The 21,761-nt window shown below is 41.3% G+C and overlaps 1 protein-coding gene across 7 annotated transcripts in view; it reads left to right on the top strand.

Annotated features, from left to right (window-relative positions):
- Positions 1-21,480, top strand: part of DOT1L (DOT1 like histone lysine methyltransferase) — a 116,762-nt gene extending 95,282 nt beyond the window's left edge. For 5 of the 7 annotated variants that reach the window (XM_074204628.1, XM_074204632.1, XM_074204630.1 and 2 more), the window contains 5 exons: positions 840-1,045; positions 9,344-9,405; positions 10,142-11,116; positions 11,874-12,477; positions 15,521-21,480. In XM_074204628.1, coding sequence (XP_074060729.1) covers positions 840-1,045; positions 9,344-9,405; positions 10,142-11,116; positions 11,874-12,442 — 1,812 coding nt within the window. In that variant the 3' untranslated portion in view covers positions 12,443-12,477; positions 15,521-21,480. The remainder of the gene's footprint in view (positions 1-839; positions 1,046-9,343; positions 9,406-10,141; positions 11,117-11,873; positions 12,478-15,520) is intronic. The other 2 variants (XM_074204631.1, XM_074204633.1) reach the window with 2 other exon arrangements.
- Positions 21,481-21,761: the final 281 nt, after the last annotated feature.

The following is a 21,761-nucleotide window of genomic DNA, read 5'->3' as shown; positions in this document are numbered from 1 at the left end:
ACATGTCTTTGGGCATAGCCAGGACTCTCACCATCAGTATTGTTGCTGTAGGTAAAATTAGTATCTTAATTTCAAGGATTAAGACTTCCTAGAGTTGCTTACCATTCTTAGTAAATAGTGGTGAAATGGTAGCAACAAATCCATAAATTTGAGAATGTTTCTGCAGCCAGAAATGTGTTTTATTTGTTTGTTTGTCTCTGATGGGTGTAATATAGGAAAAAGAGCCCAGGATGTACATTGAACCCTGGACATTCCAAGTGGACAAAACTCCAGGATATGGACTGTGTCAGGACATCAGAATTCTGTCAGTCATATCTGATATGGTACCAGTGGCTCTGGCTCTTATTCAGACTAGTCATTTTAGATCCGAAGGGGAGCTCAGAACACCACAAGGGACTTCCCATCATTCCTTGTATCATAACTTTACTATTTATGCCTTTCTGTTAATAAAATGGTTCGATAAAGAATTTGTCTTAGAGGTCATTTTATCTTATTCTTTCATTTTTCAGGTGTGTCATTTGAGACCTTGAGAGATATGTGATTTACTGAGGTCAAATTGTTCGTGTCAGTACTGGGATCCCATCCTCTTTCTCCAGTCTTAAAATATAATATTCTTTCTGCTGTATCACATTATCCCTTTTTCTTTACCCACTTTAAGCTCAGTGCTTTGTGGAAATCTATTCTAGACCTATAGGTTTGTAGTAAGAAGAACCTTGAAGGTCTTTTTTCAGAGGGGTCATTAAAATGCAATTTGGAAATCATGCTTGGGTGACATGATCTACTTGAAGAATACATTTAATTGGGTTTTTTGTGGTGTGTGTTTTGTTTTTGATCCCTAGGTCAATAACATTAATCAACCTTTAGAAATAACAGCCATTTCCTCCCCTGAAAACTCCCTGAAGAACTCTCCTATTCCTTACCAGGACAACGACCAGCCTCCTGTGCTGAAAAAGGAGAAGCCCTTGATCCAGACGAATGGGGCGCATTACTCTCCTCTGACCTCGGATGAAGAGCAAGGATCTGAAGATGAGCACAACAGTATCAGGTGAGCCAAAACCAGGATGCCAGTTTTCCAGTGGTCTTCTACTTGTGGAAGTGGCTTCCTGGGACTTTAGAGTACAGGCTGGTACTATGCGTATTAGACACTCAGGGCAGACGGCTGACATGTTCTGTTCCAGGTGCTTTTTCTCTTGAGATTGATTTTTATTTGATGCTTTTAAAAAAAGCCCAGTGGAGAGACATGGTACATCTTTTGAGAGATAAAAGTAGGTATAATAAAATAAGCTTTTTTTTTTTTTTTTTTTGCAAGGCAGTGGGGTTAAGTGGCTTGCCCAAGGCCACACAGCTAGGTAATTAAGTGTCTGAGGCTGGATTTGAACTCAGGTACTCCTGACTCCAGGGCTGGTGCTCTATCTACTGCACCACCTAGCTGCCCCCAAATAAGAATTTTTAAAGACCTTTCCTTAGCATTTTGATAACTAATGCTGGTACTAACTATATAATAAGTTATTAATACTTGTTGTGACTATTCTCTCCAGTGATCTATGTCTTCACTACCTTAGCTACTACATAGCCTTTGAGTTACTATGAACAGCAACAAAAAACAAAATGCTTTTGGCTAACCCTTTGGGATTAATCTTTCCTGTAGGTGGGTTTCCCATGACTTTAGTGAGCTATCTTAGTAATATTTAGCTTTAATATTTCAAAAAGAATTTTAGTGCCTATAGTACCAGAAGGATTCTTGAGATGAATTCTTTTGGAACCATAGATTTAGAGGATCTAAACTATACACCTTTTTCTAATTATCAATATTGAAATTGAGAATTACAGTGTCAGAAGTGATTCAGAGCAAACCTCATTTGACTCATGAGAAGCTCTGAGAGAAAAGTATTACATGAGTATACTTGAGAACAACCATAATTTTCACAGGATTTCCATTTTGTAACAGCAGTGGTCAGATATATGTTCTTCTAATGACACCAAGTTGACTCAGATTTTCTGACCTTTATCAGATGAAAATAGATTGATTTGGTTTCACTAATGTTAATTAGCTTTCTGGCACTTGATTGCTAGATTTTATTCCATTTGCTTATGTTTCATTGCTCTCTTTTATTGTGTTTTTAATTCTGTTGTTTTTAAGAATGGATGTTACTCCAAGGAAACGTGCAAAATTTGTAGCTCTTAAAGAGCACACTTCAGTGACTGTTAGAGATATTTCAGCGACTTTTGGTGTGGGGAAATCAAGCATTTCAAGGATCATTCAAGTGCACAGTGAAACAACCTCAGTTACAGTGAAATACAAAGGAAAGTGGGGTCATAAACGTAACATGGCACCCCGAACATCCTGCAAGACAGCCTAACTACAGAAAATAAGGATAGTCCAGCAGAGGTGCCACGTGGCAAAAGGGGCTGGTAGCAAGTCTTCTACAGTGTGATGAGACCTTCTTGAAGCTGTAAGATGAGTGAGAAGATCAGAGAAAAACCTAGCTCCTTACCATTCTCATGGAGAAGAAAACATTATCATGACCTAAACAGTACAAAAACCCAAAGCCCTAATGGCTAGAAACATAGTTTATTTTTTTTGTTTTGTTTTTTTTAGGTATTTTTTGTAAGGCAAATGGGGTTAAACGGCTTGCCCAAGGCCACACAGCTAGGTAATTATTAAGTGTCCGAGACCGGATTTGAACCCAGGTACACCTGACTCCAGGGCCGGTGCTTTATCCACTACACCACCTAGCCACCCCCATAGTTTTTCTTGATTAATGAAGTTCCATTTTCATTTAAGTCTACGTGAAAATCTTGTCAAAAGTTCAGGTCAGCTCTTCAAATCTGAGCACCTCAATGCTGTAAACCTTTTAAAAGATTGTTTTGGGTTTGTTTTTTTTTTTTAACTTTTCAGTTTGTCTGGAAGGTCTTATCCCCTTTGCGGAGATGGAAATCTCTGATAAAGATTTCCAGAAAGACCAAAAGTCCTGATTACAGACTATATAATGAGTAACACTGTATTAGGACAGCACTATATATCATGATACCTTGAAGAGATTTATCTAAGAAATAAATATGACTATGTCCTGGAAACTCTCCTAATATAACCACACCAACAACTTATGTTTTATATGGAAATTATTTTGGAACTTTGGTCTTTTGTATATTTCCTTTGACCCAATGATATATCTATAGACCTGTACTCCAAAGAGTTCAAAGTAAGAGAAAAGGAACTTGTATCCAAAATTTTTTATATATTTGGTTGTTATAAGGAACTTATGTACAAAAGCTTCTTCATAGTTTCTCTTTTTATTGTTCCAAAGAACCTCAACTAAAGAAGTGCCCTTTATTTGGGAAGTGGCTGAATAAATTATGATAAATGTTAATGGAATGTTATTGCAATGCAAAAAAATTATAACAGGTGCTATCAGAGAAAATTGGGAAGACATGCATGAATTGATGCAGATTGAAACTGACAGAAACAGAAGAACAAGTTATATAATATCAGTGTCATCAAATGACTAACAACTTTGAATGACTTAAGAACTCTTCTTAGCACAATTTACCCCTCCATTGATGAAATGTGCTGCTCACCCCCTGAGTGATAGGCAATAGACTCAGGGTGCAGAAGTCCTACTTTTTGGACGTGGCCAATGTGGCAATCTGTTTTGCTTTGCTATGCATAATTGTTTTGCATTTTTTCCCTCAGTAGTTTGATGGGATGAGAGGGAGAGAATTTTTTTGTTCATTTAAAAAAACACAGGGTGTATATATTTGCATATGCACCAGCACATGTGTATATACAAATGTGCGTGTTTGTGTGTGTGTGTGTGTGTGAGAGAGAGAGAGAGAGAGATGGATGAATGGGAGAGAGACAATGACTAGATATATTTGTTACAAGATGTTTTTCTCTCCATTCAACTTCCCTAACTCCATACTGGGATGGGAGAAGGGAGAGAACATAAATGCTTGTTAGTTAAACCAAAAAAAAACAAAACCCCAGTAAAATAAAAGTGTCATTTTAATAACTTCTTGTGAACTCATTTCCAAATTGTGTATATTATAAGATTTCCCCCAAAAGAATTATGCTGCCAAAGTTTTTATGTGAAATTTCTGTAATTGTTAATTCTATCAAGTGAATAAATTTAAAATTTTGATTTTGTTCCAATTATTTTCAACACTTACTGTGTATTAAGTAGAAGATCTAAATGAAAAATTTTACTTAGATATCTCCAAGTATAATGCACATTTTATTTTATCTACTATACCCTGAAAGGTTTGATTTTTAGGAAGGCAAGCCCCTCATTCATTTATTTCTTTGAATGTAACATCTATAAAACTGAGGAGATTTATTATTTGGTAACATAAAAGATTTATTGGCTTTATTTCTAATTAGTACTTGTTATAAATTCCATGTTAATGGTAGGAAAGAGATAATTTTTAGGAGGCTATATAGCCTCTGGCCACTAATTTTCATTCTTAAATTGGATTAATTTTCACACTGCTTTCCTTTAGACTTTGTCTAAAATTCATTGGGTTGTAACAGCTAATAAAAATCCTTTACTTCTTGCCTAACTTTTTTAAAAATAAATTTTTTTGACATTGATATCACCAGGGTTTTACTATTGTTTCCCTCTTTCCTTCCAGAGAGCCATCTCATATAACAAAGAATGATTAGAAGAATAAATTGTTTTGAAAAATTTTGAAAACATATATGAATATACCCCACTGATTCTTAACCACTTCTTTTAAGCCATGCTAGTTCTTTGTAATTTTGCAGCATTCAAAATTGAATGCTTATTTAAGTTTTCTCCATCCATTAGCATCTCTTTTGTTTTCTTTGCTACCACAGAAAGTGTTGCTAGAAATATATTTGTGTGTATGGTGACCTATTTTACCCAGCTAACAAGACGAAATAGAGACAGTAATCCCATCTCAAAATCAGGAAGTAGAACTAATTTTAAAGAACCTTAGAATTACAGAAGAATTCTATCAGAAAAAAAGTTAGTACTAGTACTCCACAAGCTTTAGAAAGAACTCCGCCAGATTATTTTTAGAAGACAAATAGAATCCTAATATCTTAACTAGGGAAGCTTAAATAAAAGATGTTTATTTTTTTTTAGAACAGTTTAACATATCGCTCATATATCATGAACCAGATTGAAATAAAATTGGGAAATATTTAAAGCAAAAAGAACAGAATCAAAATAGGGGTTTTTTTAAATTTGACCCACAGGCATTCTTAAGTTCATTGTATTAATGCCATAGTCCACAGAACTCTGGTCCTGGAATCTGGAAGACCCCTTTTCAAATCCAATCTGATACTCACTAGCTCTATAACCCTAATCAATTCTCTTCTACCTCTGTCACACATGGTTCTCCTCAGCTGCAATATGGGAATCATAAGGGTATCTTGAGGGGAAGCTAGGTGGCGCTGTTGGATAGAGCACAGACCCCAGAGTCAGCAATACCCATGTTCAAATTTGACCTCAAACATTCAATAATTACCTAGCTGTGACCTTGGGCAAGTCACTTAACTCCATTGTCTTACCAAAAAAACCCTCAAAAGATGAGAGTATCTTCCTTGTAGAATTGTCATGAGGATTCTTTCTGATAAACACTTGCCACATAGTTCTAGTGTCTGGCAATATTATAAATGGTACTGTTAAATGGCACTTTTTTGGAATTTGTCACCACTCTGAGAAAATTACTGTCAACATTGATTCAAAAAATTTTAAAACCTGATCAGAGTATAGTATCTTACTTAGGGTTTGATTTTAGGAAAAGAAATCTGCACAATCCCATTGAAAACCAAATTCCTGACTAACACAGGAATAAAGCAAGGAATCCTTGTAACACAAGAGAAAGGGTTTAAAAACTGTAATGCTAGACACACAGTTCAGATAATGGTTTATATGGAAAGCAAGGAAATCAACAAAGATACAACTCTAGGTCATAGCTTCAGCCCAATTACAGATTATCAAATAAATTCAAACCACAATGGCATCATTTTTGTGTAATTATAATGAAATATGTCAAATGATCAAAAAACAAAAAGACAAGACTTGTAGAAAATCAATTAGAAAATGCTTTAAAAAAATGAGTAATCTAAATTCAGTTCTTATGCCAAAAAATGACAATCCTGGCCATCTAAAGTTATATAGGAAATCTAGATTGTATATCATTCATCAAAACTAGGTCAGTGGAACAGGTTAGACAAGAGAGCATCAAAAGCCAGTGGAATTCAGTTCAGCTGCCCTTGGGGGTAGGGGGAATTATTTGATGATAACTACCTAGAAAGTTATGAAGCTGTGTGGCAAAACATAATTTTAGATTGATATTTTGTACTGTATTCTATAGGTTCAAAAGAGATATGGGACCTTAATATTAAAGATCATATTAAAAAATCAAATCACATACTTTTCACTGTTACTTGAAGGAATTATTCTTAAATAGGAATAGAGACAGTTGCAAAAGATAAAAATGGGCTATTTGCATGAAACTGAAACTCTTGCACAAATATAATTCCAGTGATTAGGATATGAATGAAAGTGCAATGAGGAAAATGCACTATATTGTTCTCCAAGATCTATGCAACTATACATATATGGCTAAATATAGATGTACTTTTCCCCAATGTATATAGACAATCTTCAAAAACCAGTCTCCACTAGGTAGTAAAGGATATGAATAAATGGATCTCAAAAAAATTGCAGATCAGTAGCCTTATGAAAAGTTGCGTTATGAGGGAAATGCAAATCAAAATAGCCTTGGTATCTACTCACCACCAGAAAATTGACAAAGATTATGAAAGTTAAGAATAGTCAACATTGGTGTTATTTGTTCAGTTATCCAAAGTTCAAAGAGCTAGTATCTGAGGCTGCATTTGAACTCGGGAAAATTATCCATCTTTACCTTCCACTGAGAGTCGGGCTTAGATATACTCTGTCTCCAGCCTTGCTGGAGCACTGTGGTGCTTCCAGTAAGGCAGGGAAACCACCTTCAAAAGCCCAAGAACTGGCCCAGCTTTCAGACCATCACCAGAAGTGGCTGTGGGGTAGTTGGCAACATCATCCCCTAACTATAATAAACATAACGTGCAAGTCTTGCATCATGTGTAAGTTGTTGCTAAGCTCTTGACTTATGACATACCCTCGGCTTCCCCTCCTGGACATCTCCAGAGCAGGCAGTCACACGTTTAAGTGCCAGGCATTATGGGTAGCACCTTGATAACAAAGGAATTCGAAACCATGCTGATTCTCATCAGTTTGCTGTGCAGGGGACAAGTTTTGATATGAAAATGCAATGGGAAATTGTTCTAAGAAATAATGAAGAACAGGGAAAGCATGATACCATTTGTATGAACTTGAAAGCAAGTGATCATTAATGTGTTAGCCCAACAATGTGAATGTATAAAGAACAGTCATCAAGCAGCCAAGATGAATGCTGCCAAGTTCTAAAAAATAAACTAGTTCTCTTCCCCATCCCTCAAGTCCTTTGGGGGGAGTGTGGGTTTTATGCATGTGGTACATATTTTCAGACTTTTTCTTCTCTTCTTTTTCCTTTTAAAATCATTTAAAGGGGGCAGCTAGGTGGTCCATTGGACAGAGCCCCGGCTCTGGAGTCAGGAGGACCTGAGTTCCAATCCTGTCTCAGACACTTAATAATTAACTAGCTGTGTGCCCTAGACTTAATCCCACTGCCTTGCAAAAAGCAAACAAAAAGGTTACAATCTTTATAGATAGGGATAGAGCACTGACCCTTAAGTCAAGAGGACCTGAGTTCAAATGCTAATTACCTAGTTGTGTGACTTTGGCAAGTCACTTACTCCAATTGCTTTGCAAAAAAACCAAACCAAAAAAATTAAAAATGGCTCTCTGGAATGCTCTACTGGTGTAAACAAACCCAGAAAATAACAGTAAAAATCTTTTAAATATCCAAGTTTTCAGCCCCAGGACCAGGAAATTTACATATGTCAAAAGGAAATCAGTATTGCTGGGATTATGGGGAGTAGATATACTAAGTATAGTTAGTTTAATTGTAAATCAATAAATTTTGGAATCAATAAAAATTGGAAGTAGTTTTGAATTAATACATATAAAAAGGAAGATGACGAAAATGCCCATATCCTTTGACCTGGAGCAGTCTTAAACTTATTAATCTCTACAAAAATAATTGTAGATTCCAAAATGCTTTTATTTCTCCAGCAAAGTTTACCATATTAGAAATTAGAACTGATAAAATTATGAAATATTAACTCATTTAAAAATGATAACCTATTGCCTTTTAACAAAATTTTAACCAAAAATAATTTTTCAAAAGAAATATTAGAAGAAAACAGTGAAGGTGGGGTGGCGGCTATGTGGCGTAGTGGATAAAGCACCGGCCTTGGAGTCAGGAGTACTTGGGTTCAAATCCAGTCTCAGACATTTAATAATTACCTAGCTACGTGTGGCTTTGGGCAAGCCAGTTAATCCCATTTGCCTTGCAAAAAAAAGAAAATAGTGTTGACATCATGACCCTCTGAAAGAACCTTGGGAATAGCCAGTAATCTGAACTCTGCACTCTAAATTGCTGACCCACAACTTCCACTACTATATTATGCACAAATGAGGGCCTTGATATGAGTACATCTCTTTTTTCTTCATTGTTAGTAATCCTTTTCCCTAATAATATGGCTTCTACTATAGTTTGAGCTTTTTCCCTTTTTCGAAAATTGCTGTATATATTTGTAACAAACATAGGTTCACCTGAGTAAAGAAAATTTGATTTAATAGCAATTACGAACCTTCCCCTTTGGACCCTTTTGGGGGGTGTGTTAGAGAGTCTAGCTATTTGTTTTTATTGTTATAGGAGCCTGCAAATTAAAGCCTATTGAGAATTGCCTAGCATACTAAACACTTATATGATGATCCATGATCCCAAGAGTTTTGTTTCTCAGAAATGGAATTTGAACCCAAATGTTCTTCATCTAATCATTTTCTTTCCACTGTAATCTATTTTTTTTCTGAATTTAAAAAACCATTTATGTTCAACCTCTGAATTCAAGTTATAATTAAATTTTAATTTTTAGGCTGTTTTGTGATATATAAATGCCTCTATTTCCAACAGTCCTTTGAACCTGTATTTGTAATTGTTAAATTCATTTTAGAAAAAGAAAATGAAATTGATTTGAATTGTCTTAATTTATATCAAGAATGGTTCCACCATTTGAACCCAGTGCTTTGACTGATCCCATTATTGTTCCCTTTAGTAATACAGAGATTTCTCTAGTTTTCTGCAGTTATAAAGGGTCTTTTCTTTAGGTGAAAGACTAAAATGTGGTATATAAAGTAAACATTTCCTTCTCTCTTCTTAGGATTGAACGGAAAATTGCAACAATCTCTCTAGAGAGCAAATCTCCCCAAAAAACAGAAAATGGTAAGTAAATAAGTTATGGAACGTCCCTGTGTTTGATATTTCCTGCTAGATCCTTCTGATGGAGAATAGGCTTCAGACCTTCCAGAATTGATGCTTGCCCAAGGTAGGCTGCCAGTTGCTCTTTTGCTCCCTTCCCCCCCCACCCCACCCCCCTTCTCTCTAGCCTTCTATCTAGCTTCTTCTTGTGTTTTCTTTCTTTATATGGAATAACCGATCTTAGTTCACTTTCGTACAAGCTGTAACCTTCCTTCCTGTGTGACCAACTGATAATGTCACAAGTCCTTTTACACATGTACATGGTATGTTGCCACTGATGGACACTGAAATGTTCGCAGGTTAGTGGAATTGTACACTCAATTATTATTTTCAATTCTTTTACCCGTGATAAGTGGTGGTAGGGAATGTTTTGGGGGTGTTTATTTATTGGAAAAGAGCTTTCTTCTTTGCCGTTTTTTTTCCCTCATGATGCTTCTCATCTTTATTGATGGCCCACATTCCCCGCTTTGGATCTGCTTCTTCCCTTTCCTAGTGTTTGATTCTCTTGTTCAGTAGTCCTTACGCTCTTTGCCATCTTTTCCTCAGGTCAGTCTGCTGGTTTGCATCACCCTTAGGAGCCAGGTTGGGAGCTCAATTATGCAGTTGTAAAAGTGCCGGACTCCCATCAAATAAACCTGACCTTTACCCTTCCTCAATCAGAGGATTGATTGAACTTGTTTTTTGTTCTTTTTCCCAACAGGTGGTGGCCTTACAGGAAGGAAGCAAACCCAGCTGACTGAAGGCATCAACAGTAGTAAATGGAAGTCTACCTTTTCACCGATATCAGACATCAACATTACTAAAACATCCGACAGCCCCTTACAGTCAGCTTCATCCCTGAGCCAGAACTCCCTGTTTGCCTTCCGGCCATCCTCAGAAGACACAATGGCCATTGATGCCAAGATCTCCGTGCACACAAGGAAAAACTTCTCCAGTTCTTTGTCAGGGTCCGGTGGTCTCAGCCCCAACACCAACTCCTCCAATGGATTTTCCTATACAGGGGGGCTGTCTGCTGCTGATATGAGTTTACACAGCTTTCACGATGGTGCTTCTCTTTCTCACAAGACCACCGAGGTGGCCGGCTTAAGCTCCCCTTTGGGTTTTCAGGCCCAGCGGAGCAAGGACAGTTCAGATGTCAACCCTTTTCTGAATAAGAGACAGCTGGATGGTCTCGGAAGTATGAAGGGGGAAGAGTTACAGAGGGTCGGAGGCCGGAGCAAAGAAGTACTAGACCTGGCCCTGCAGCTGGGGGGGCCTTCCGACAAGGGCTCCCTGCAGCACAACGGCAAGGCTGGCAAAGGGCGGGACCGGGAGTTGGAGTTCAAAAACGGCCACAATCTCTTCATTTCCGCCGCTGCTGCTGTGCCTCCTGGAGGCCTCCTCAACGGCAAGGGCCTTTCCACAGCGACCTCTGCCACAGGCCACACTGCTTCTTCCGTCTCGACGCACCACCCTTTCCTCAACACTTTTACCACTGGATCCCAGTTCCCCCTGGGCCCTATGTCCCTGCAGGCCAACCTCAGCTCGGTGGCAGGCTCTTCAGTATTGCAGTCTTTATTTAATTCCATGCCTGCTGCTGCCAGTTTGGTCCACGTGTCATCAGCTGCGACCAGATTGACAAATTCTCACTCTATGGGAAACTTCTCTTCTGGGGTTACAGGTGGAACAGTTGGAGGTAAGTCGGCAGAGCCTCCCCTTGGTGGCTTTGCGGGGAAGGGCCTGGATCCCAGGGGCCCTCCACGGTCATCTCTTCTCATCCCCCTCATTTTCCACTTCAGGAAACTGAGACCCAGGCAGACGTGACTTCCCTAGGTTCACAGTGTGGTAAATGATAGAAGCCAGGCTTTTGTCTTGAGGCCTCTGAACCAGCGGGGCACCCCCTGGACCTCCCTTGGAGGAATTCTCTGCTTTGTCTGAGGTCCCTGTCCCCCTCACTGGCTGTGCTTTACCCTCTTTGACTCCCTCCTTATGGCCATTACAGAGAATTTGGACAGTCCTTTGGTTTGGGTGTGCCCCCCACCCCGGGCATCACCCGTGTAGACCCTGTTGGGTGAATCCTGGTGGTCCTCCGCAGTCTCCAGGTGGTGCTGCAGGGTATGCAGAGCATGGCCCAGGCTGGAGGACCAGGTCAGAGAACTGGCTGACCTTGGGCAAGTCATTTCCTCACCAGGGCCTAAAAAGGAAAACTGAAGAAAAGGATGGCTAGGAGCCAGCTGCCCAGGTTCCAAGCCCGCCCTGCTCTCGGCACAGCCCTCCTGCCTGGACCAAGGCCCTCCCTCCTCTGAGCCAGGGCCTCCTGCCCGCCTCGGCTCCCATGGCCAGCGCTCACCCCGTGTGTCTTAAGTGTATGCCACGCGCTGGCGGCGACTGGCTCCTCAGAGCCCCTGGCCCGGCCTCCCTGTTGAAGCTCAGTTTTTCTCTCCTGTTTGCAGGTGTTTTCCCCCATGCGGTGCCTTCTGCCTCTTCTCATCAGTTTGGAGCCAGTTTCAGCAGCAGTGCTGTCTGTAGCAGCACCATGCTAAGCTTAAACCCAGTGCAGGCTGTGGTCACCCCCACCTCCTCCTCCTTCCAGGCCCCTGCCCCTAGCGTAGGATCATGTAGCGAGGCTCGAGCCCCCCAGCCCCCTACCCGAGGGCCGCCACAGTCCCTTCCGCACCCCACTCCCCCCGCTCCAGCCACCCTAGCTCCCCCCCCTCCCTTCCTGGCTGCTTCTAACCCCGAGCCCCTGGCAGCCCTTCCTGTTCCCCAGGCCTCAGGACCACCCTCCGGGGCCGCTGCTCTGCAGGCTAACGCTTCTCTGTCTATCAAGCTGGCGGCCCTCCCCCACAAGGTTTCCCGGCCCTCCTTCACAGTCCACCATCAGCCTCTGCCCCGCCTGACCCTGGCCCCGGCTGCGCCTGGGGCCCCACAGTCCACCGCTGCTGGCCCACCTGCTCTGTGGCTTACCCTGGGCATGCAGTCTCCTTACGCTTCGCACCTTTCTGGGGTTAAGCCGCGATAAAGAGCTTGCTTAGCTAGCAGTTGCTATTGTGTAAGGTAAGGCCAGAGCCCACCCAGGGGGTGTGTGCACAACGCGGGCTTCCCTCCAGCCTAGGTCAGGGTAGGGGTCCCGGGGCTCCTCAGGAGCCCCCATGCTCAGCAGCTGGAAATGGAGGGGGCCAGGCCATGAGGTGTGCCCACCAAGTAGATGTGTGGCCCCTCTGAGTACCCATTCCTCACAGGGGTGAGGGTGACTGGGGGTGACTACAGCTTGAGGGGACCAATGCTGATGGAGGAGGAGGAAGCAACTTGGATGTGGTCTGGTGCCCTGTCCTGGGACTGGGCACCAGGGTGACTTTGGCTCCACGGCCAGCCAATGGTCAGGAGGACTGGGGCCTCACCTTGGGCAGTCCCACCCAGAACATGGCAATGACGACCTATTGTTTATTTAATTTGGAGCAGACTGAGGCCAGAGTCTGAGCCCAGTGGCACTTGCTGTTCCTTGCGGGCACTGCCACATGACCATCCTCTCTTTCCTGGGGGTTGGCAGGTATTCCAAGGAAGAAGGGCCTTGTTTAAGGGGTGACTTTCTTGGCCTCTCTTACTTTGTATTTGAAAAACAAATTTTGTATTTGAGGAAAACCCCATCCTTTTTCAGCAGCAACTTTTAAATCCTGTTTGAGCCCCAGCAGCTTCTTTAGAATCCTGCCCACAGAGCTCAGTTCGCAGGAGTTCCACTGCTAATTGCCCTGTTCTTTTCAGACAGCTTTATGTTCCAATGGTCATGATGTGTGTTTTGAGATGATACAAGTATGTATTATGGGAAAGGGAATAGGATGGACTAAGTTTACTTATTCAACAAATATTCAATGCTTATTTCATGCAAGACAAAGGATTTGGATATTTTAAGTGTTACCCAAACAATTTAGATTCAGTCAGCATTAATGCTGGTACCAACACAATTTACTTTTTATCATATTCTTCCTTAAGAGACCTGAAATCTAGATTGATTGGGTAACTGCAGTTCACAAAATGTTATTCTTTATTCCCCCATACATAGCTCCTCTTCCCATCTACTAACAAACAGAACCTCAGTGTCTCTTATTTTCTAAATCAGATAATGGTGACTTCAGGGAAATAATAAATTATAAGTTGTTAGAAGTCGACTATTAGGGGTAAAAGGTAGGCTTCCAGTTGACTTCTGTTCTTTTGTCCATAGTTTTATTTCATACATAAAGCAGCAACAAAGGCACTCTCCAGTTTCTTGTCCTCATGAAAATCCGGCCAGGTTTGATTGTGTGACAGTTCAAAAGTTTGCATTTTGCCTCAAAACACAGATTTTTGTGTGAGCCAGATACTCAGACATCGTCTGACATTATTAACTGGAGAGAGCAATCTATGGAGACCTCCATTGAAACTTAGTAGATAGGTCTGCCTTTGATTTTGATTGTGACCTTAGTTGGTTGTTGGAACCCATTTCAGTTTTTGATTAGTTGGGATCTGACAGACAGATTCGTGCTTGTTTAATCATGCTTCTGCCTTATTCAGTCTCTAAGCGACAGACCCCTTATTTGTCATTTATCTTCTCTCTAGCTATACCACCCTCCTCCCCAGTGTCTGACGCTTGCACCCTCCTGAACTTCCTGCAGAGCTCAGTGCTGGCAGCCCCTCCTGAGCTGGAAAGACTCACAGTCAAGTTAGGAGGACTTGAGTTGAAATTCAACCTGAGACACTTAATAATTGCCTAGCTGTGTGACCTTGGGCAAGTCACTTAATCCCATTGCCTTAAATACATTTTTAAAAAAATCCTTGCAGTCAGCCTTTATGTGGTGGATAGAGACTCTGCCCCCCCACTTGGCTTCAGGACACTGAACTTTTCAGCTCCAGCAACCTTAGAGATTGAAATCTTTCCCTGAAGGAAAAGCATCTCAAAATCATTGGCCCTTTAAGAATAAATTGTAGCCTTGGGCAAGCCACTTAACCCCATTGCCTTGCAAAAACCAAAAAAAAAAAATAATAATAATAAATTATAGGTTGATCCCTTATCATTCACTTTCTGGTAGTCAAGAAATGAAGTTTGATATTATTCTTATTTGTCATTTTAGTGCTGTTGGTGGTGTAGATGTTTTGACAATAATTACTAGTTACCTGGAAGTTCTTACTGTGACTGTTGTCATAGTTCTGTAGGAGAGAGTCACCTGGAAACAAACCAGTAGATCTGACTGAGCCTTCTCAGCCCCGGGAGGGGGGACTTACTCAGAAATCCCCGTTTTGCCTCTTATTTTCTTGTGCTCGCTGCCATTGCTGCTGCCAAGCTGCATTCATTGCTCACATTCCCTGTCATCATCCAGAAGTTCTGGAAACCCCATCTTAAAAAATAAGCTTGATTGAGAGCTTCCCCCGAAACAACAGCTGAGGATTTGGTTGGTAGAGGATCCCCAAAGGGAGAAGACGGCATCATTTTGCTATTGCCATCTATCTTCTTGTGTCCTTAGGCGACCCTGACATTTTGATTATTTCCCAGCTGAGGAGGGTGGGACACATCCTGAGAGAAGGCTTCCCAGAACTTGTCCAGTACAGCTCTGGGAGCTCCCAGTTTCCAGCCAAGCCTTTTCACAGAAACTGATGCTTCCTTGGGGAGCTCAGGACAGGTGTAACTTTCTATTGCCACTCCTACCTGCTCGCTTTCAGACTTTGGGGGATTTTTTCAGCAATGACTTTTGGCAAAGGAAGAGAGGATCTATCACTTCAATTATATATTCTTTAAAGACTTAAGGCTCACGTGAGCATCAGATCTCCCAGATTTAACAGCTTGTTCCATTAAATAATAAGGGATTTAACACCTTGTACCATTAAGGGATAAGTCACTTGATCTTCTGTGGCCTCACTTTCCTTCCCATTTGCTTCCATCCTGATTCCAAAAGACTTTTTTTTTTTTTTTTTGGTTCATTTTACCATGCACATCCCTCAAAAGTTACTGGTGCCATACTTTTTTTATAAGAGGGTTTTCACTTTCCTGGCCAGCCTAATGTTAGAAAATGATGAGATAAAATTTTGATTTTTTGCTTGCTTCTTTCTCTCCCCTAATGTCTCCTTTTAGGTAACTAGAATTTCTACCTCAACCCCATGTGACCTATGCAAGGACATCGTGGACCAACTCACTCAGCTTCCACTGAAAGGTGCTCACCTGGCCTGCAGAGGTTTCAACTCACAAACTACTACTGGATGACAACATAAACAAAAGTTTTTTTAAGTACGACAGAGTAAAGAATATTCTACTGTGAATCGGAGTTTAAAAAAAAACTACAGAAGAAACAGCTTAAAGGCTCCAGTTTGTATTGTTGATAGTTTTAGATAAAGTATTTATCATTTTTTAAAAAGTAAAAACAATTTTGACTTATTTTATTCCATCTGAGTCATAAAAGGCAACTTATTAAGAAAATATAAATGACTATATATAAGAATCTATATAAAGAAATAAGATATCTATAAAGGACTGGCACACCAGCAGAGATGTCAACAGCCTGTTCCCGGTGCTATTTCACCCGTCAGAACCGTGCCTCTGTCGTTCTCCTTGGTGCTGACTTTCGAGGGCTGACCAATGCCAAGTACAGTTCTTGAGAAAGTCTGCTTTATTTATTCAAGTCACTCTGTTCATGTACCAAAGGCTTGACCTTTCCTGAAAAAGGGAGGGCCAAAAAGGTGATGTGTGGGTTTGGGGCCTTGGTGAACTCTGTTTGTTTTTATTTTTAAAAACAATTTTTATGTTTGGCTGTCCTCCACTTCTCAACCAGCTGCTAGACAGCCGGGTCTTTAGTCCTCACTAGGTTCATCTTGAACTGAGAATACCTTAAGCTAGTTTCATTACATGTTTCCTTTCTCCCCTTCACTTGCCCTCATCATTGAGTTCCCCTGTCACTGTGAATTTTACCTGCTATACTTATAGTTAATTCTTTTAGCCCTTTTTGGGGGAATGTCATTGGCATATGAACAGGGTGCATGATTATTGGTTTGGTCAGGCCTATTTTAATTCTTCATGGCAACATTGGACATTAATTCCTAAGCTGGGGCAAGTTTTGGTTTCTCAGTTTTTTGTTGATTTTGTTCAAAGTACTCTGTATTTTGTTTGTAATTTTTTTGATACTTGACCCCAGATGGTTTGGCCTTTGTACTAAGTGCATTTGCTATTGTATTACTTTGCTTTTTTGCAGGTTTAAATGGTAGTGCTCTCACATACACACATAAACACACAAATCCCACACACCTATCTTATTACGCACCGATCTAATGATGTGGCTACAAATTAGTTGTCTTGTTACCTGGTGTTCTGTGTACAGAAGAGTGTCACTCTAAGGAAGTGACAGTATTTTATAGAGATATGATGAAAATTTATAAATTTCATATACTTGATTTCATTTATTTTTAGATTGTATAATGCACAGTAAACTTTTAAAAAAGAGAGGAAAAAATTACAAAACATTTTTATTTATTCAAGTGCACAAAAAAGGGTATAGGTTCCATTTTTAAGCTTCTCATTTTTTGAGACTAGGTTTCATGGACTGGACCAAGTTCTTGGATAGGAAACGGCAATAACCATGAATTGCAGTAGTATATCGACTAGACCCAGCGTACCCCTGCCTAAGCAAGTGTTCAGTCATGGCCGGCAGAGGCTTTTGAAGCCTTCTGGCCTTCTTGGATCCATTCCTGCAAAGCTTATTGAAGCAGCCTATTTTCATATACAGATGTGGGATGGAGAAACAACTTTCCTCCTCATTTGTTTTTACCTACCGTAATTAATTGATTTCTTCTGCTTGGCCACATTGTGTTAGGCTTCATCAATTAATTGGTAATGAATTAAAATGACTGATCTTGGTAATATTTATTTGTTTTTCTGAATCAGGTTATTGCCTCCAGCCCAGCATGCTGTCTGGGAATGATCTCAGTGTAGAGTTGTGTTTAGATTCCTGTCGCTGGATTAGGTATTCCAAGCTTCAGCCTCTGCTACCGATTTTCCCCAGCTGGTGATCCTCCCTATTGTTCAGCCCTCTTCTCTCCCCTTCCCTGCGTGTGTGTGCCCCCCCCCCCCCATTCCTGCCCTGAGCCATAGGGAATATTAAGGCCACATTGTTGGTACTCAGTAAAAATGAGCAGGTTGAGTCAGACTGCTGGAAAGAAGGGAGGACGAGCCAGAGAAGATAGTCGGAAGGGCAGAAGACATGGTAGCTTCTGGTAGAAAATTCCCTGAAATCCAGGAAGTCATGAAAGGAAGCCTAGTCACTTGTGGCCATCAGAGAAGGGTGGACCCCAGCATAGGCTCTGTGGAGGCCCAGACCTGGAAACAAGTCTTTGGGGCCCTGAGGCTTGGGGGAACCCACAAAAAATGAATGTATTCAAGGAATGGGAATTTTCATTGTGTTATATCTTGACATTACAGATAGAACTTATGTCTTGGAAGGCAGTGGCAGTGGCTAAGGGTTTGGAGAAGGGAGGGCAATGTACAATGAGGGCTATAAATATAAATTGGGGTTCAGGATAAGGAAAAATACTTCATCATTCCCTAGAACAGCTTAGGGTTGAGGTAGTCTGGATCTGGGTGTGGACTTTGTGGTGATAAAATGTTCCATATTTGAGTCCCAACTGGTGAATAGAATTAAGCATGAGACTATTTGGCAAAGCTAATTATTAGTAAATAAATCAGTGTTTCTGACTGGAAGGTGAGGCCCTTGGAATGGGTTGGTCAGTCAGTGGTCCAGTCTCTGCCAGGCCACCATGCCGTCATGGAATCCCAAGAGCAGTCCTGGTGGGAAGAGCAGCCTACATGTTGATGGCCTTAAGATAATTTATTTTTTAAAAAACAGTACATAAAGCACTGATTTTAGTACCTTGTCTTTGAGAGGTTAATTTTAGTAGAGTGCTCACCATCTTTCCTCTTAGCCTTTGGGTTGTTTTTTTTTTTTTTTTTGCTGTGACCTGATGCCCAAGTGTGGATGTTGGGAGGCTGCTGGTGGCGGAGGGATGATTTTTACTTAGAAACAGCCTTGATTTAGCCCTCCTGGCCTGAGGGTGAATTGAATGAAGCTATGTCTGGTAGGAAAAAAGGAAACAATGCTCCTGTTGGGATTCCCCTTTTGTCAGCAGCAGAGGTAAAAATCTTAGGGCTAGAAAGGCTGTTTTCTGATTCTAGACAGACCCCTCTCTTCCATACAACTCCCAGATCCAGATCAAGTCCCTTGTCAGCTAGAGACTTCCCCTCAACTTCACGCCAGGTGTCTGAACAGGGCCCTGACCTTTGATTTTCTTTTCTCTCAGGAACCAGTTTCAAATAGGAAATGAAACAATTAAAATTGCACCTTGTATTCCCAAAACTTTCAGAGCCTCAGAATCTCAGCTCACATCTAAATTAATATTATTTAGAAAGAAATCTTGTAAACCCACCAGCTGAACTCTTCCTCCTGGTCAAGTTTTGCTGGTTCCCCAATAGCGATTTAAAAGAATGTGACTGCCCAGGTGTTGTTCTTCCCTCCCGTGCAGTGTGTGAAGGAACGGGGGTCCTCCTGGAAGAGCTTGAAGATGCCAAAGGGCTCTTTGAGAGACAGTGGTGCTGAGTCTGCCGAGGTGTCCGATACTTTGGACCCTCCTGGAGCAAGGGGATGTTCCCCAGGACTCTTCCTCTCTTCGCTCTTCATGAGGCAGCTGCAAACCCATGGAGAATAAGAGGGTAGGTGCAGTTGGACAAGAAAGGCCAGCCAGGGGCAAGGTTCTGACCCACTTCTTTCTCTTTGGTCTCTGCTACTCCCCAACCTTCCAAGATGGTGACTGGTTGGTGGGCTTCCTTTGGAAGCTCCCCTGGAGGCCATGTTTGAAGGGGCTTGTTGTAAATGATATTCCTGTCTTTATAGAGTCATCCCGGTGCTCCTGGGTTATTTCCCCTTGAAGGTGTTCTCTGGAAGGTTTTCTTTAACTGCTTTCCTCTTAAGTAGTTCCCTCTTCACTTGGGGGGGCTATACTGTGGATCCTTAAGGGAACACCTACTTTCCCCAAGGCAGTAACCAGTGGAGATTGAGAACTTCAGCAGGTCTGGAATGGGATCCAGTGGGTTTTAGGGCAGTTGGGTATGGGGAGGGCAGGCAGCACTGGAAGGCCCCCTCCCAAAGCTAGCACATTGTCCCAAGAGACTTGTTCTGAGACTGATTTCCCAATGGCTCTGGCTATCTACAGCCTGCTGCACGGTGAGAGCAGGTCGAGTTGGTGGGTGCGCCTCCTTCCCCCTCCTTCTATCTGCTCCCCGCTTTTGCCCCTTGCGGAAGGCCTGGCCTGTCTGCTTGGTCAGAGGCAGCACGCATGACCACACAGCAGCCACTCATCACTTCTGCTCCGGCACCACTGGAGATATCCCTCCCCCTCGCTTTGGGGTTGGGGGTGGTGGCTAACGATCAGTCTGACCCTTTAGGGAACTTATGACACTTGATTTGGGCTTTAGAGCAAAAGACTAGTTTTAAAGATGGTGCTATTTATCAGCTTTTAATTAACAAACTTATTATTCAAGAGGGAAATTGTTCCCCTCTCCTTCCTACAAAGTTGGTGCTCTCCTTGCTCCCAGGTGCTATGCTGTGGATAGTTGAGCTCCGAATCACACAATCCAGGCCTCTTGTTCCTTTCCCTTCTGGCCTCCTAGGTTAAGGAACATGTTCTCATTTCAAGGGGTCCTCAGTACCTGTCTCGGTGACCCAGGCACCCTCATTCCTTCCAAGGTCTTCCTCACCTCCTCCTAGCTGGAAGCTGTTGGAGGTCGCCTCCCTGCTTCTCCCAGCAAGGGGCTAGAGGGAAGAAGCCCATGTCTTTGTGGCTTGGAATCATTGCAGCACTCAAAACAGGGCAAAACGACACATTAAAAGTTAGAATGTGATTCTCTGAAAAGAGTTTGAGGGTTCTTCTGTCCTCATGCACTGCAGTCTTTGAAAAATGGCTGGTTGTGTTTCACATACTGTTGGATGGATTCCTGTTTTGTGCCATTTTTGTTTATACTTTCTACAAGAAAAAGTGTATACACACATATTGAATATTGCAGTACAAGATATTACTGTGGCTACCAGAGCATAACGCCCAACATGAAACTGAATTATGTTCTCCGTATGACATTTGTGGAAACTCTTTGGGGACTGAAAAATATTTTCACTCCTTGAAGGAAGAATATGTGTGTGTCACTTTCAATGCTGACAAATAATTATAAATGTATTGAACATTAACCCTTCAGGTGACTCTGAGGTACACCTGTATGCTTCACAGAGATTAGCCTTTCATAAAGGTGCTTTTTAAGAGACAGTTGGGGAAGGAAATCGGAAATAGATCTTTTAACTCTTGAGACAATTGGGGTTTGCAATCCCTTTAGCTGAATGGTCAACTTTTGAGTTCATGAAAACACTTTGGTCTTCATTCTTTCCAGATGGCTTTTAGGGATGGGATTATGAGTTGTTGGAAAGCAGAGAATTAAGGGAAATGAAACAGGTTATGAAATTATGTTGCTTGGGAATTGATTTGTTTAAACGTTAACAACTAACTAAAACAATCCCTTCCCCAGAGTGGATTTAAAACCAACCAATCAACCAACCGCACACTCACACCCACGTCTTGCTTAGGACATGTGCTATGGGATGTTTCCTAGTCAATAGGAATTAGTTTATATGCTGTAGCCTAAGAATTTGTGACTTATTTAAAATTCAAATTGTTTCCCTTAATTTATGTCAATACATTGTCATTCCGTTCATTTTTAGTATGAAATAGTTAATCCTGAACCTTTCCCCCTCTCCTTGTAATTAATTCTTCACAGTTCAGAATTTAAAAGATTTTCCCTTGTTTCAGTTCCTCATGTCTATCTTAATTTGTAATTGAGAAGATGCTTTTAAGTTTGCCTTTATATTAAAATCTGTATTTTAAATGTGTGTATCGCTGTGTTGCTTCCCTCTTAAGGCTGTTGGTTTAAGCATCCTTTCCTATGGGAAATCCATACCATTCTCCATTTCCACCTCTAGACTGAAATAAAAAAATATTTATTTTCACTTGTATCTGTTTTTAATGGTAACTTTTATTCAGTAAGTGGATAGGAATGTGATGGCTCCTTATCACAGATTCATGTTAATATTTATAACGTTAGAGCTCTAAGAGGATCTAGACTGAGTCTCACCATCCCAGACAAATATTGGGCCACCCTCAGTGACTGGGTAATCAGTGCAAAAAACACCCATTCATTCATTTTCTCTCTCTTCCCCTCCCAGTCCCTGAAACAACTCTTACCAACCTGGCCTCTCTTTTGGTGCCAATACTCCTCAAAGTCCAGTCCATTG

This window comes from Macrotis lagotis, chromosome X (genome assembly GCF_037893015.1).
Source record: "Macrotis lagotis isolate mMagLag1 chromosome X, bilby.v1.9.chrom.fasta, whole genome shotgun sequence".
Classification (NCBI taxonomy): Eukaryota; Metazoa; Chordata; class Mammalia; order Peramelemorphia; family Peramelidae; genus Macrotis; species Macrotis lagotis.
This window is presented reverse-complemented; position numbering and strand designations above follow the sequence as displayed.